Source organism: Myodes glareolus, chromosome 2, assembly GCF_982192425.1.
Source record: "Myodes glareolus chromosome 2, mMyoGla1.1, whole genome shotgun sequence".
NCBI lineage: Eukaryota > Metazoa > Chordata > Mammalia > Rodentia > Cricetidae > Myodes > Myodes glareolus.
In genome coordinates, this window is record NC_142027.1 from 44,408,144 (window position 1) to 44,425,192 (window position 17,049).

The window sequence follows — 17,049 nt, forward strand, 5'->3', positions numbered from 1 at the left end:
CCCCACATCTGACAGAGGGTTGATCCAGAATAAATAAATAACTCAAGAAACTAGACATCAAAATACCAAATAATCTAATTTAAAAAATGGGGTATTGATCTAAACAGAATTCTCAACAGAAGAAATTCAAATGGCTGAAAAACATTTAAGAAATTTCTCAACATACTTAGTCATTAGAGAAATTCAAATCAAAATGACTCTGAGATTCCATTTTATACCTGTCAGAATGGCTAAGATCACAAAGACTGATGACAACTTATTCTGGAGAGGATGCGGCTTAAGGGGAACACTGCTCCATTGCTGGTGGGAGTGCAAACTTATACAGTCACTTTGGAAATTAATATGGAGGTTTGTAATAAAATTGGGAGTCAATCTACCTCAAGACCTAGTAATACCACTCTTGGGTATATACCAAAAGGATGCACAATCCTACCACAAGAACATTTGCTCAACTATGTTCTTAGCAGCATTATTTGTAAAACCTGCCCCTCAGCTGAAGAATGGATAAAGAAAATGTGGTACATTTATATTACACAGTGGTTAAAAAAATGACATCATGAAATTTGAAGGCAAATGGATGGAACTAGAAAAACCATACTGAGTGAGATAACTCAGACCCAGAAAGATAAACATGGTATGTACAAAACTTCTAAGTGGATATTAGATGTAAAGCAAAAGATAACCGGAGGCAGGTTTTAGCTATCACGAATAATATAATCCACAATCTCAGAGAAACTGGGTAAAAAGAAGGACCCTAAGAGGGGCACACATGGAGGGCCTCATGAAGGGAAAATAGTGAAGATCACTTGAGTTAACTGAGAGTAGGTGAGAAGGGAAGGGATGGGGAATGGGAACATGAGGGTTCAAGATGGCTAGGTTGGGGGAAGGACAGAGGGGGAGAGCATTGAAAGAGATATCTTGATAGAGGGAGCCATTTTGGGGCTAGGGAGAAAGCTGGTGCTAGGGAAATTCCCAGAAATCCATAAGAATGACCTTACCCAAGATTCCTAGCAATAGTCGAGAGGGTGCCTGAACCTGTCTTCCCCTATAATTAGATTAGTGACTATCCTAATTGTTATCATAGAAACTACATCTAGTAGACAGACACAGATGCAGTGATCCACAGCTAAGCTGGGCTGAACTCCTTGATTTCAGTTGGAGAGAGAGGGGAGAGATCATATGAGCAAGGGGGGGGGGGTCAAAATCACGATGGGGAAAACCCAGAGACAGCCAACCCAAGCTAGTAGGAGCTCAAGGATTCTGGACTGCCAGCTTAAGAATCTGCAGGGGATCAAATTAGGCCCTATGAATGTGGATGTGAGTTATGTGGCTTGAGGTTTCAAGGTGCCCTGGCAGTGGGACCAGAACTTATCCTGGGTGTATTAACTGGCTTTTTGGAGTCCATTCCCTATGTTGGGATACCTTCTTTAGCCTTAACAGGGGAGGGGCTTGGTCTTGCCTCAACTTGGTATGCTAGACTTTGTTGACTCCCCAAGGGAGGTCTTACCCCCTCTGAGGAGTGAATGGGGGATGGGAAAAAGGGAAGGTGTGGGGGAGGGGCTGGTATGTAAAATAAAAAAATTATAAAAATAACAATACATGGAATCAGTCAAACAAAATGGGTCTTTGAAAGCTTAAAAAAAGGATTGACAAAGTGTTAGAAAAACCAAACAAACAAAGAAAAAGAAGATTCAAACTCACAGAGAGGTGGAAAAGGTTCTGTCATGACAAACCTTAATCCAGAGATGATTAGGGAATACTTTGGAAAGTATTTAAAAGGGAACTCTAGAAAAGTGTATAAATTCCTATACATATATATGACATACCAAAATTAAATTAGTAAGCTATAAATAAGTTAATAAGAGCCACAATGAGCAATGAGATTAAAGGAGTAACACTCTTCCCACATAGAAGTGCAGGAACAGGCACAGTTACTACCAAATTATTCCAAACCCTCCAGGAAGTACTATCCTCCATATTAAAGGAACACTAACAAACTCATTGTACAAAGACAGCAATACCTGGATAACAAAACTAGATAAAGACACAGCAAAAAAGGGAAGTGCTCTAATTTGAGATGATAGAATTCAATACATGACACCCTGTAGTCTCCACAAAAATATTTTTGAATGAAGCCATTGCTATGAAAGCCAGATAAAAACATAGAACAATCTCCCTTATGAATGTAGACACAAATTTTTCAATGAAATTCTTGCAAACTGAATTCAACTGCACATCAAAAAGATCATTCGTGTAATCAAGTTGCAATCGTTTTACAGAGCAAGGGATGCTTCAACATACATAGCTCAACAAATGTATAAATCAATAAATATAATCAAGGAAAAAAATCAAGTGATCATTGCAATAGGTACAGAAAAGGCTTTTTGACAAAATCTAATCCTTCATGATAAAAGCCCTGAAGAAATCAGGAATAGAAGGAACAAATCTCAACATAGTAAGAGTTGTATATGACAAATCTATAGCTGACATTGTCCAACTGGGATGAAATATAGAAAGCATCTCCACTGAAATAAAGAAAAAGACAAGTGTCCCTTTTTCCCACTCTTGTTCAATGTACTACTTGAAGTCTTATCTAGAACAAGAACACAAGAGAAAGAGTATAAAAAACCTGAAAAAGAAACCACGTATCCTAATCTGCAGATACTATAATTCTAGACACAAAAACTATAAATATTCCATCAGAAAACAGTTAAGTTTGATAGATACTTTGAGAAAATTGGTAAGACAAAAAATTATCAGGCATAAATACACCATGACCAAACAAAATGAGGAAGAACTAAAGGAAATTGTTACATTTTCAATTACTTTAAAAAAAAATGCCCTGGACAGTCTTTCTACCTAGGCCAAACAACTGCCCTTCACTTTTCAGAAAGCTATAGCCTGGTATGCTAAGAAGTAGGCCTTCTGCTTCCTTGTCCCTAAGTTACCCAATTTTACCTGCCCCTCCTGGATGTGCCTTTACTTTGCTGCCAGGTTGACCCCCCATCCTTTTTCCTCTCTAAGCTGCCCAGTTCACCTCCCTGATTGCCAAATCCAAATGTTGTTCAGGATGAAGCACAATTAATAAAAACTCAGAGACAGAAATTGGGGTACAACCTGAAGGTCAGAAAAGCAAAACAGCCAGCCACTGGCTCTTACCTCGACCTCAGTTCAAAATGGTGGTCCTGCCTCCAGAAATCTGAGAATGCGACCAAGACTGAGAGCTGTCTCCTCCTGTCTTATAATCCTCTCTAGTTCTGGAATTAAGGGCATGTACCATTACCACTTGGTTTCTATGATAAGCTAGTGTGGCTATTGGGATTAAAGGTGTGCATCATTGTGGCTACTAGAATTAAAGTGTGTGTCATTGTTTCTTGGTCTGAGGCTGGCCAGTGTAGCTGTTTCACTTTTCTGATCCTCAGACAAACATTGTTTATTAAAATACAGATGAAATGCCACTACAGTAGAACCCTCTCTCCTCCCATATGCTGCCCAATGACAAGCCTGTCTTTCCTCAGGACTCCACTGCCATTCTTCCTTCCAGGTAAACTCACCTTCTTACCCTTAAACCACCCAGTTCCCCTTGATCCATTCTCAGAACCCCTTGCCACTAGGTAGTCCCCTCTCATTCCTTCTCCCTTGGCCACCCAATGCATTGCTGGTCTTTTCTAGGACCCTGAGCAGACCTAGCCTCTAAGTAGATTCTTCTTACCTAGGGTTTCCAACTCCTCACCTGCCCTCCCTGAGTTCTCACATTGACTGTACCCTTTCTTTCTTTGAACTTAAAAATAAAACTCATATAGTCATTAGTAGATTCAGAAAGTACTTTGACTAACTTCAACTTTCCCTCATGAGAGACGTTCCATAGAAAATAAGGTTGGCATGAATGTGCCTTTATCTATAAGGACTACATGTGACAGATTCAAAATATCATCTTAATGGAGAAAAACTCAATGTAATATCATTAAAACCAGGAAGACTAGGTTGTCCACTGTCTCCACTACTGTTCAATAAAGTACACAAAGTCTTAGCTAGACCATTATGATGAAAAGAAATGCAAATAGGATAAAAACTCAAAACAAACTTGGTTTTGGATAATATGATGCTACATATAAGAAACACTAAAGAGTCCACCAGAAAACTCCTAGAACTAATTTATACTTTCTACAGAGTGTCAGGTTTAAAAATAAACATCAATAGTTTATCTATATGCCAATGTGAAACACACTAAGGAAGAAATCAGAGAAATAATTCCATTTGTAATAGTCTTTTTAAAAAAAATTCTCAGAATAAACCTAATCAAGGAGGTGAAGAACTTCTACAATGGAAACTTTAAAACTTGCCAGGCGGTGGTGGCACACGCCTTGAATCCCAGCACTAGGAAGGCAGAGGCAGGCAGGTCTCTGTGAATTTGAGACCAGCCTGATCTACAAGAGCTTGTTCCAGGATAGGCTCCAAAGCTACAGAGAAACCCCATCTCAAAAAACCTCAATAAATAAATAAATAAACCTTATGAATAAATTAGAAGATGGGAAGCTTTCCTATGTTTGTGGGATGTTATAATAATGTAAAAATGATAATCCTACCAAAAACAATTTACAGATCCATTCAATCCTAATCAAAATTCCCTTACTATTATTCACAGAAATAAAAAAATCATAAAATTAATATAGAGACATAAAAGACACTGGATGGCCAAGGCAATCCTGAGCAAAAAGAATAGAGACATTATTATACCAGATATCAAGTTATTCAACAGAATTATAGTACTAAGGAGTATTGTAACAACATGCACCCATGTGTGCATTACGCACATAGGAACGCACACAAGCACACATGCACACACAGGGAGAGAGGAAGATAGAGATCAATGATACTAAGAGTCCCAACAAGAAGTCCATTCAACTACCAACATCTGATTTTTGACAAGCATGAATGCTGGAGGAAAGACAACATTGTCAACAAATAGTGTTGGGAAAACTAGATGTCTGCATGCAAAATAATGAAACTAGACCTTCCCTGTTAAAAATAACCACTATGGAATTCAGTAACTGCTAAGAAAGATGGGAGGGAGTAGATTACAACAAATAGGAATAGGTAAGAATGTTGTAATTAGAACTACAATCACTCATAAATAAGGCCAAAAATTGAAACTAAAAATCTCTGCAACAGTCAATATGATGAAGAGACAACCTACAGAATGGAAGCAATTCTTTTGTCAGCTATATATCTCAAAAAGGATTAAAGTCTGAAATACATGAAAAACTAAACAAACAAAGAAATAAAAAAACAATTAAAAATGGACTAGAGGTCTGAACAGAGAATTCTCAAAATAATAAATATCAATGGTTAATAAACACTTTTGAAGAGTATTTATCATTAGCCATCAGATAAATCCAAATTGTAAAATTGCTCTGAGATTCTTTTCACCCCTAGGCAGAATGGAGACAAACCAGAACATCAAGAAACCAAATGAAAACAAGTGCTGGCAATGATCTGTGGAAATATGATTTACTGTTGGTAGAAATGTGAACTTTTGTAGTCATTAAGAAAATTGGTGTGGAGATTCTTCTAGAACAACTTTTCTAATGCTGTGACCCTTTAATGCAGTTCCTCATGTTGTGATGATCCCAATTATAAAATTGGTTTTGGTGCTATTTCATAATTATAATTTGCTACTTTTATGAATCATAAAGTAAATATCCAATATGCAGGATATTTGGCCCTTGTCAAAGGGTCATTTGATCCCCAGAAGGTTACAACCCACAGGCTGAGAACCACTGATCTAAAAGTCAGAGATAGAACTACCACACTCTCCAGCTATTCTACTCTTAAACATAAACACAAATGATACTGTATCCCCTACTACAGTAATACTTGCTTGTCCACGTTTCAGCTTGCTCTTTTCAAAATAGCTAAGGATTCGAAACAGTCTAGATGTCCACCAACTAATGACTAGATAATGAAAATATGGTGCAGTGGGTTTTTACTCAACTGCAAAGAAAATGATGCTATGAAATTTGCAGGTAAATGGGTAACTTTAAAAAATTAGAACCTGACGTAAGGCTCGGCAGGCACAGAAAAACCAACACCATACTTTCCATCATGTACAAATCATACTCTCTTTCATATAAAGATCCCAGCTCCAAATCTCTAATTTTGTGTGTTCAATTTAGAGTACTAGTATAAGACAGGAACCTAGAAAGGGGCCATGGTGGGAATGGTCATAGGAACTAGAAATAGTCAAACTGGATGTGATCTCAATCCTCTACCTGACAGGTAGTTTTTGTAGTTCTAGAAGCTCCTATGTAGACTACTGGTGTACAAAGAGTATTGATCGTGTTACACAGATGTGAATTCTATGACCTAAAAAACCAACCTGGAGAGCTAGAGGATCCCATTTGTGCAAGAGTGGCCCTACCATTACATGGATAAATAGCTTCTGATTGAATCTGAGAACCCATTCAACTGGAGAGAATCCATGTCAATTTCTGTAAATCTACTCTGTACTCTTAACTGTAGAAATCATCGTCTCTATAGGTAATAGAATACTGTTATTTAGCAACTGACATAGATCAAGCTACTTTCTAAATATTTATTTATACCTATAGAGATAAACTACTCTCAGTCTAAATCTAGAAGCTTATCTTTCCAGTGAACTGTGGTTAAAACAGAGACTTATAGCTGCAGGGCACTGAGAACATGTGATGGATGAGTGTTCAGCCCTAAATAAGACATTTATACCATCCTGTCCATAGTTCATGGGATACTGAAAATAGAAGCAGAGTGGAAAAGAATGTAAGAGCTGATACAGGAAAAGGCTATAAAATGTCAGCCAGCAAGATACAGCTATGAAACTGTAAACTTACAGCAAGCAAGGATACCTTCCCTAAGTATGTGCATGAATAGAACTGTTAAAAATCCAGTATAGCTAGGGGAGGGTCTCAAGAGTGTCTGTTCCTCACAGTTGGACTATTTGCTACTGATAGATTTTGGGATAAAGAGTGTCATTATCTTTAATTGTCTGTTCATTGATGATTCCACCAATGGATAGTTGGTTCCAATGGATAGATCTAATTTAATGGTCACACAAATAAAGTATAGTACTTATACAAATTAGAATTTATAATCTTAAACAAAAACTAAATCCTAACATTTACAGGAAAGTGAATGGACCTAGAAATCATCATGTAAAACTAAGTAAGCTAGACTAAAAAAGACAAAGACTGCCTACTTTCTCTTTTATGCAGAATCAAGGACTAAATGGGTGTGTTTGTGTGCCATGAAGCTAGAAAGAGTTCACGAGTGGAGCAATTATCATAAGGAGAGAGGAGCAAAGGACACAGAAAGGAAGAGAATACATGCGACATGAAACATAAAAGGCACTGCTCCTACAATGGTGGATGTTGGTCCTTTATATTGATTGTAAAGGTAAGACTTGAAACTGATGAACATTGTCTTCCAGCTACACATTTATGTCTCAGGGGTGAAAATTATTTATTTCCCTCATTTTAAAATATGAATAAAAGGTAGACTACATTTACTGTCCTAAAATTCCCAGGCTTCAACAGTCTGCTGTGGTAGTCTGTAAATAGTTTCACCACATGCAATTTTCTTTTATCAGTTTTCCTTCAGTCAATAGAGTAACAGACGGCCAGCGGTTACATTGTACATGTTTTGTAACAATTTCTTTTGCTTAAAACAATGGCAAAAATGTGATTTCTTTTGTTCTAGGTGTCTAAAGGCTGTGTCCAAACATCTGTTTTGCTTTAAGATGAATAGAAATTTTCTTGTTACACAAATTTTCCTACTTCACTTTTCATCATTTAACCAAATTGCACTTCTGTAACTTTAGCAAGACAAATTTCACATAAGAAAAACTTAATATCTAGAGAATTTCAATGCCAGTTTTCTAAAACGTGCTCCTACAATTTTATTGTACTGAATAGAATTTGAAAGTAATTAGTATTATTATGAACAACTTACTTGGTTTGTGTCAGATCAACTACGATGAGATCTTTCTCCAGAAGTACAGCAACAGCATAGGGTTCTTGAAATTCTACAACAGAAAGAAAAACATTGAAAAGTTTCCATACTGTTTATTTTATTTAAGCCACCAATGCTGCGTTTCCTTTATCTTATATACATTTTATTTAAATGATGAGAAAACCAAAGTATGAGCCAAGGTGACAAAGAATACGTTAATAAAATATGTTTATTTGACAAATATAATGTTAAGATCTATAATAAAACTAGGAAAAATGAACAAGTGTATAGTACATAGTCAAGTACATTCCAAAAATCATGAAGTAATGGCAATCCTGGCCTAACAAAGAATAATAGTGTCACTTCAACCTTATGGTCACTATCAGACTCATCCATAACCTTAGTGGTTTAGGTTTGAAACATGCCCACTAGGAGTCACACTGAGACTGCACTAACTCTGTTTCTCTAATATAACTTCTGATATGATACACAATCACCTCACTATGATAGTGAAACACATGTATTTAGGTGTGTACTTTGAGTCAATATGGTTTAATATACTCCTATAGACTATTCCTGTGTGCATGAGTACAAACAAGCCTATGAAAATCAAACAGCGTGGGGTAAATTTCACATTTCTAAATCCAACCCTCTGTCCACTGTTCCTTCTCCCATATCCTTGACCCATTTATGTCCCACTATTCCTTTCCCACCTATTTTTGCTCTGTTATATCACAGAAGCTGTCTCAAAACCCAAAGACTGTGTGGGGAATAAGACTGACTGTAAATCTTTCTCATGGAGTTTTTGTTCTAAAGATGTTTGAGGCTATTGACAGTGAAGAACTAAGAATTCAGGAGCTACTATGAGCTATGAGTAAAAAAGGGTAATGGTATAAAATGTAACTTTGTTAAGACAGGGAGCAGTGATTTAGTTTAGAGGCAAAGAAAACATTGCTTTCCATTTACAATAAAGGATGAATGGGGAAAGCCACGGTGAATGATAAGTTCTCAGGTTTAGGAAACTGTGCATAAGAAAACATTTTAATGCATGATCTTTGATTCTCAGTATTTATGGAGTGTTATTTTTCAATATTGTTGAGGAAACATGGCCAAAGAGACATAGGTTTATCAACCAGCGGTTAAACTGAAATTTAAACCTAGGACTTTAAACTCTTGTTTTTTCCATCTTGTTTTCATTATACCAGCAGTTTCTACTTTTATCCTAAGCTCAATAATCACTCAACAGATATCTTCTACAGAGGATTAAAGTCTTGGGTGGGAAATTTAAATACTGGAGTAGGTAGCCTTCAGAGTAACTTCCAGGCCTGAGAAGTTACAGTACCTACACAAGTTCATGTTTACAACCAACATGTACACGAGAGGAAAACACAAGAGCAAACATGTAAATGAGAACAAGAGTTAGGACTTGCTGGTGCTTAGATATGACAATATCTCTATGACAATAGTTAGCCTGCTACAGTCCAAGATTCAACCATTCTCCTGTTCCTACTATTTATCTCTAGCATTGCTTTAAGTTTCTCAGTGTTGTTTTAATATAATTTAGCTCTAAGTTTGAAGAACAGTAGGGTTCCATATGACTAGCTATTTTCTCCTTGTGAGCTCTCCTTAGGAACATTATTGGCTAGGTTCATAGCAAGTGTTACAAGATAAAAATAGCCAAAGCATTACCATGTATGAATTAAAGTCACAGATAAATTAAAATTTTAGATTGTTACATCTGTCGAAAGTTATTGTTGTTCCTACACAAAAAGAGGCTGATGGAGGAGGGTCAACGAGAGGCAACAGAAGCTTCACCTCTGTAGAAGCCCTCTGTATACTATGACAGCTACTAAAAAATGGTTTGGGAATCAATGTTGAATTAAATTCTTTGCCTATTTACTAAAAATTTTGTCTTGGGCATATTAGCTACATTCCTTGGCTTGAAGCTCCTCTTTCACTGAAATGGCATCTAAGGACCTTAAGCTGCTATAAAAGTTATATGAAAAAACATACATGGTGATATTTATAGCTAATAGATAAGCAATGGAAGTACCTTTTTAGGTTGGTGTGTCTCATCATTTAACCCTTGTTTCTACAAGTTAAGGATGAGAAAAGTTCTATCTCAACTATTATTCTGAAGAGAATGCATCATTTGAAAGGCTTAAAGATGACTGGTCAACTAAATATAGATGGGAACTGACAAGCTCTGAATACAGTTATTACTCTAGGTGATGATCCCATTAACAATGTTAAAACATCTGAGTTATGAGAATGAGTTAAAGCATCAGATGTTATAAAAGTATCAGCAGTATTAAAATTATTAATAACTTGGTTTAGCCTGGGAATAACATTTATCACTATGTAGCTATAAAGACTGGAATTCCCTAGCAACTATTGTGAAATAATAATTGAAATATATTAACACAGTGATATAGGACAGTGCACAGAATATTATGTCATTTGCAGAAAGAAGAAGATAATCTTTTCAAGTATATGCATATTTGAAGAGAAGAAATAAAAAGGTGAGTAGCACTGGGTGACTCGGGAAAGGTCATGAGAAACTTCATTATGTATAATATAGGCTTTCTTTTCTGGTGCTTTGATATAGTCAATGTTTGAACAGTTAAAACATATTTGAGCAGTTACTATATTTATATTTCCATAAGTATAATTAAAACCATTTCTCCTCAAATCTGACAAATGAAAAGTTCAAGTCTCTTTATCAGTTTTCTGAGAAACAATTTATTAATCCACTTTTAGCAGAGAAAAGGCAGGGTTTAGCAGATTTATACTTTATTAAAAATTATTATAAATTATCCTTATCTTGCTACTGATGTTCAGGAGACTACATGTATGAGACATATGTCTGATCTCTGTAACCATGAACTCTCAACTTCTATTTGATATACATTTCAATGCTTTTTATAGGAGGAATTTCCCTAACTTTAGCTTTTAGTCCTGTGGTTTTACTTTTCTTTTTGTTTCCTTCACATTTCCTTCCTAGGTGACTTTAACATTTGTTCCTTTGCCAACTATACTCATAACTCTAAAGAACATTTATAGTGTGATAAATCATGAGCAAATATTGCAAGATTTTTTCCTCCTTTGTTCTCTAATAACTACTCATTCTTACTATTTTTTCTTTAAAAAAAAAACAAAATGCTGTGACTGTGTAGGAAACATGTAGTGGTTTGGGGTTTGTTTTAATGTTTTGTTCGTTTTGGAGAAAATGAACAGTTTACACTACGACAGAGACTGTACTAAAACATACTATGTAGCCTAGGCTGGTCTTGAACTCATGGCAATCCTCTTGCTTCAGTCTCCCCAGATCTGAGATTATATAAATAAAACAACATGCCCAGATACAATAAATATATATCACTTGCAAATGCCTTTGCTAGAGTTTAGATTTTAAGAATCTCTCTTGAAGCCTATATATTCCTTTAAAGAAAACTACTAAAACTAGTACTTTCTTTTATCTTAGTATTTCTTCAAAGTTCTACTGCTTCTCCACAAATTTCTCCAAAACACTGAGATGTTTTCCCATAAATTGATCTTACCAAACCCCACAATTTACAAAACATTTACTCAATATTCTCAATAAAATCTTCCTAAATCCTATTTTTATATCGAGGCTTTACATTAATATTTCAGTCTTTTAACCAGATATAGAGATGGATTATTTATACTGTGAACCATGTAATTCATCATTATAATCATGCATTACTTCAATAATTCATAGCTATTTCATAGACCCATCAGACTATGCAATTTATGTAAAGATTACATTAATATTTCTATAAATTTTAGAAATACAAATAGTTTCGAGGCCACAGTAACATTCAATAAATATATGTTGATTAAAAATGCAGGTCATTTATCTCTAGTAACTCTTGAAATAAAGTGCCACATAATTGCTATCTACTATATATTTTAAATATAAAGCTAAATAATTTAAAGAAAATCAACATATTTAATAATGAAACATGACATACATATTTTCATAGTTAACAAAATATTTTCATTTGCCTTTCCACTAATCATATTTGGGTAAAATTATTCCCTTCCTACACAAGATAAGTAAAACATGTGTCTTACTTAGCAGCTAATAAGTTTCAGAGGTGAATCATAAATCCAGAGGTGAATCATAAATCCAAATATTCCGTCCCAAGTCAAGAGTTTGACCTATATCTACAAGTACCTTTTTGAAAATGTAGTAATATTTATTATATTGTTTTTATCATGAATTCATATTTCTGGTTTATGTTTTAACCATTTTCATTTTGATATTTATTTTCTCACCATTAGATTTTTTTGTATGAGTTTAGACTAGTTTCATGTTTACAAAGGTTTTGTATCTTTACTCAAGATGATAAATATATACACGCATCTCTCCTCCCAATGGTCTTATGACTCTTCTCCATATTAAAATAAATCACTAACCACACATCAGCAATCCTAGAGTAATCAGATGTGCTGCAGTTGCATCTGAAGCAAAGCCAGATGTGAAAGAGATGCAGCACCACCAGAGTTACAGATCACTGATATCAGGTAAGTGCTTTAACTTTGATTGGTATTGGGATGGGATGGGTGGAGCTGGTCTAGGAGAGACTATTAGGAGACCTCAGTTTCCCCAAGTGATTTCACCCTGGACCCCTATCGGACCCTCCCAGCTCAGCTTCCACCATCCTTATCAAAGTTTAAAGCACTTACCTGGTATTAGAACCTGCAACGCCAGCACTGCTGCACTACATCTGTCTTACTTCCAGTTTGCCAAGAAGGTACAATGCAGAACCTGCGCCAGCAACTGTAGCTCACAGTGTTGTACCACAGTGGATATCTGCTGCCAAAACTGAAAATATTTAACCTTAATTTCATTAGGAACTTGTCATTTAAAAATGATATTTTTTTCTAAAATTAAATGTTTCATTTTATCTACTTACCATTTGGATAGGGTGTTTCACATAAAGTTAGAAATTCAACAATAGGATGATCCATTTCAAGTACTGTAATTGCTTTTCCATGCATGATGGTTAAACTTGGTCTTCTGCAAGCTTTGTCATATGACAGCCCACCAGAGAATATTATAAATGGTTCACTACATAGGGGGAAAAAGGGTAATGAGACTATATTCTTTAAGACAACACAAAGTCAAAACATAAGCCTTTAAATAATAAGTTCAGAGGAGATTAGATTATAATGCAAATGGCCTTCCTGACTCTAGTTTTTCAACTAACAATGACCATTTTATTATCTCCCTTTTCCAGATCTACATTCTAGCTACTAGAATAGCTATGGGTAAGTGCATAGATATCTGAGTGACTCTGGGGAAAGACAAGCTAGAGGGAAGTGGAGTCAATGACTCGCAAAGGGACTTTTTTATATTTTATTTGGCTACCAAATCTTATATCACTATCATTAGAACATTAGTTTATGTTATAATATTAAACTAATAAGTGGGAATGTGGGACCTAAGTCCGTAAAATGAAAAAGAGAGGTGAATTTTAATACAAAGAGAAATATCACAGTGGGAAGCTCAGAATGGTAAATGAGAACATGAAAATTGTAGGTAATAAAGTTTATGTAGTAAAAAGTTTATGAGGAGATAGAAAAATAATATGTAGATGAATAATAATTTATTATAGAATATCTTCTACTCAATTTTATGCGTGTTCAGCAAGTTCTAGCTGGCTCAAGTAATTTTATATAAAATTTTAGTGTATCACTTTAGTACTTTAAGTTTTTAAATTAAAATATATTACATTCCCTTTCTTCCCTCCACCCTCCCATGTGCCCTCCTTTGTTCTCTCTCAAATTATGACCTTTTTCTTTAATTGTTTACATACACACACACACACACACACACACACACACCCTACTCAGTCTATATATTACTTTTCAAGATACAAATAAGTAATAAAATGAATGTCATTCATTTCTCAATTTGTTTGGTTTGAGGATTGAGACTTTGGATCTGGGAGAGAGGGGAGGTTGATGGAGACTGGGAAGGCTGGAGGGCGGAGAAATGGAGTGGTCAGAATGTAATGTATGAGAGAAAAATACATTTTAAAAACAGATAGAGATGAAAGAAAGGAAGGAAAGAAGGAAGGAAGAAAGAAAGGAAGGGAGGGAGGGAAGGAAGGAAGGAAGAAAGGAAGGAAGGAAGGAAGGAAGTTAGGAAGGAAGGAAGGATGGAAGGAAGGAAGGAAGGAAGGAAGGAAGGAAGGAAAGAAGGAACCCCTGTATGTGTCTGTTAGTGCATGTACAGAGACAACTGCCATGTGGAATAGCAAGTACAGGCGGTGAGGGAAGACCTATGATGAGTGTCGGCAGTGCTATCCAATAGTGTGGGGTCCAGGGGGGAATAAAAGAATGAGAAAGTGAACCAGCATAGGCCTCCTCTTTTCTCTCTCTGCTTCTTGGCTGACATAATGTAAGCTACTTTCCTTCTGCTGTGAAGATTTTAATTTGTCTTGACATAATACTCAAATAAAATAAATGGAGTCACCCAATGACAGACTAAAGCAACCTAAAGCCAAAGGGGCTCTTCTTACTTTAAGATATTTATTCTCGTGATTTCTTATAATGACACAAAGTGATGAACTCAACGAGGTTTCTTTTGATGATTATAAATATTGTGGCTGTCTATAAATAGCTTCATAGCTTTTCATCTTCTACTCTAAACTCAATACACATATTTTAGGTTAATAAAGAAGTATTTTCAACAAGTAAATACCAAATTGAGAATATTCCCCTCCAAATACATTTTAAAAGGAACTACAGAGTCTTTGTCTCAGAGTCCTTTGAAAGTCTGCTTTTCTAAAAAATGCTGAACTGGGACTGACAAATTCTCTACTTAAAACAAAACAAGACAAAACAAAACCCAAAAGAACAAAACACGTCTTGCTTTAAAAATCTAATATTATCTGGTAACAAGAGTATATGAGATCACACACGTGTGTATGTGTGATTGTGTGTGTTCCTCTATATATGCATGAAACAACAATTAATAAAAAGGAACACTATCTTAATTAAGGTACAGTCTAACTTTGATATAACCTTCAGTAGAGTACTGTACTGTTTCTGGGTCCCATCTTTCATTCTTTTTCAGACTAGTACACCTCCAAATTTTTCCCTTGGTTTAAATTTCCAGAGGTTACTTTTACTTAAAGCAATAATCACAAAAATAAAAACAAAATTGTCTGCATGGAATGTATTCAAGTGGAATGAAAGTAAGTATAACCAATAAAATATGTATTTCACATTATAAATAAAATTATTACAGTTAGAATACTAGTGCTAAAACAAATCTTTAAAAGTAATGAAATACTGTTAAGTAGAATACCATGGTTTTAATATAATAATAATGGTGATTTGATTTATTGGGAACCTGAGTGTGCCCTATTAGTCATGAAAAATCTATGCCTTTTGTATTATTTCATCTAGTTTTCATGGAATATCATAGTAAATCAGGTATTACTAGTGATGAAACTAAATGTTATGATGTAATTAAAAATCTCAGAGCCACGTTACTATAAAGTAAGTGATGTTAACTGTGGCATCACATTGCTTCATTTGAGCCCTATCTCAGAACACCTATCTCAAATTCTCTCTCTAAGGAATTTTCCTCACCTCTCTCTTGATAGCTCTTCTCTCCATGGCCTTCAAGGTTAGGCTAGGTGTTCCTTTTCCTTATTTTTTTCTTTAAAATTTTTAATTGCCCAAAAAAGCTAATAAAAATTAGAAATGTGATAATATTTACAACTCGATTATACCCTTGTCCCTTTTCTATTCCCCCAAAACAAACATCCATCAAACTACTTCTCATGCTATTTAAAAATCACTAGTGTTTTGTCTTGGTCTTTTCTACTAGAGCCTACCAAATTCAGAAGCTGATAATAAGTTATGTTTTAGCTCACAAATCAAATTACACAGTGTGTAGTATATAGTTAAAGCCAATGGAATCAACCTGAACATTTCTGAGCATGTCATGGGAGTGCACTTTCAAAACAACACCCTTGTAACCAAGAAGAAGCCCTAAAGTCCATGGGTCCTGAGATTTATTATGCAAAAAAGCATCTCAGGCTTCACATGAAACTATTTGTTCTCATTTTGCTGTTTTATTTTCAAGATTTGTAATCTATAAAAATATTGAACACTAATTGATAATTCAATAGATATTATAGTCCTTAGGACAGTCAATACTGAAGTAAGGAAAAAATTCTTTTGAAAAAAATTACACAAGTGAAAAGGAAAGCCAAATAAAGCTATTAGCTGTTTGGAAAAATTATTATAATTTCCTGACCCTCAAGGATCCTTAGGTTTACATTGCATAACTTGTGATATACACTACTGAATCTAAAGGCACAAGAAAACTTGTAATTATAAATAATATTCTAAGAAGACAATAGTTATATAAGACTTTGTTTCCATCCACAATGTTTAAAATTTGGAATATTTTATTTTTTAGCTATATTATACTAAACTGGACTGCTAAAGGGATATTGAAAATATATCATCACAATTTTATACTATTAAAACTTCAGAAAAGGAAGTTTTAACAAACATATGATGCTAACAGCACACTATGTGAGCAAGTAACTAAGACAAAGTAGGAACTTTCAGTTTACAGTTCTGTTTAGGGGCTGACAAAATGGCTTAGCACATCAAAGTGCTTGCTGCACAAGCCTGGCTCCTGAGTTATATCTCCAGAACCCACGTCTTGTACATGCATCATCATCATCATCATCATCATCATCTTCATCACAATAATGTTCAGGCAAGGTTTATTATGTTCATATTGGGTAGAAAATGCCATTAGTGATTATTACAAACTAAGAGGAAATGCAGAAATACTGGATATGGTGTCAATAAATGTAGTAGAATCATATTAAATGTTTTTTATCATATACATCATAAAATTCAGGCTTTTTCCATTATGAAAATATATATAACTTTATAATTCCAACTAAAGGTTATCTTTCCAATTTCAATATGTCAGATTCTAAGCTCGGAGAGATCTGGTTACATATTTAAATTTCGTAAGGAATATCAATAGATGCA

The 17,049-nt window shown here is 35.0% G+C and overlaps 1 protein-coding gene across 10 annotated transcripts in view; it reads right to left on the reverse strand.

Moving 5' to 3' along the window:
- Positions 1-17,049, reverse strand: part of Stxbp5l (syntaxin binding protein 5L) — a 242,937-nt gene that overhangs the window by 116,705 nt on the left and 109,183 nt on the right. For all 10 annotated transcript variants that reach the window (XM_087899973.1, XM_087899960.1, XM_087899957.1 and 7 more), the window contains exons 11-12: positions 12,930-13,084; positions 7,987-8,059 (exon numbers count right to left, since the gene is read on the reverse strand). In XM_087899973.1, coding sequence (XP_087756099.1) covers positions 7,987-8,059; positions 12,930-13,084 — 228 coding nt within the window. The remainder of the gene's footprint in view (positions 1-7,986; positions 8,060-12,929; positions 13,085-17,049) is intronic.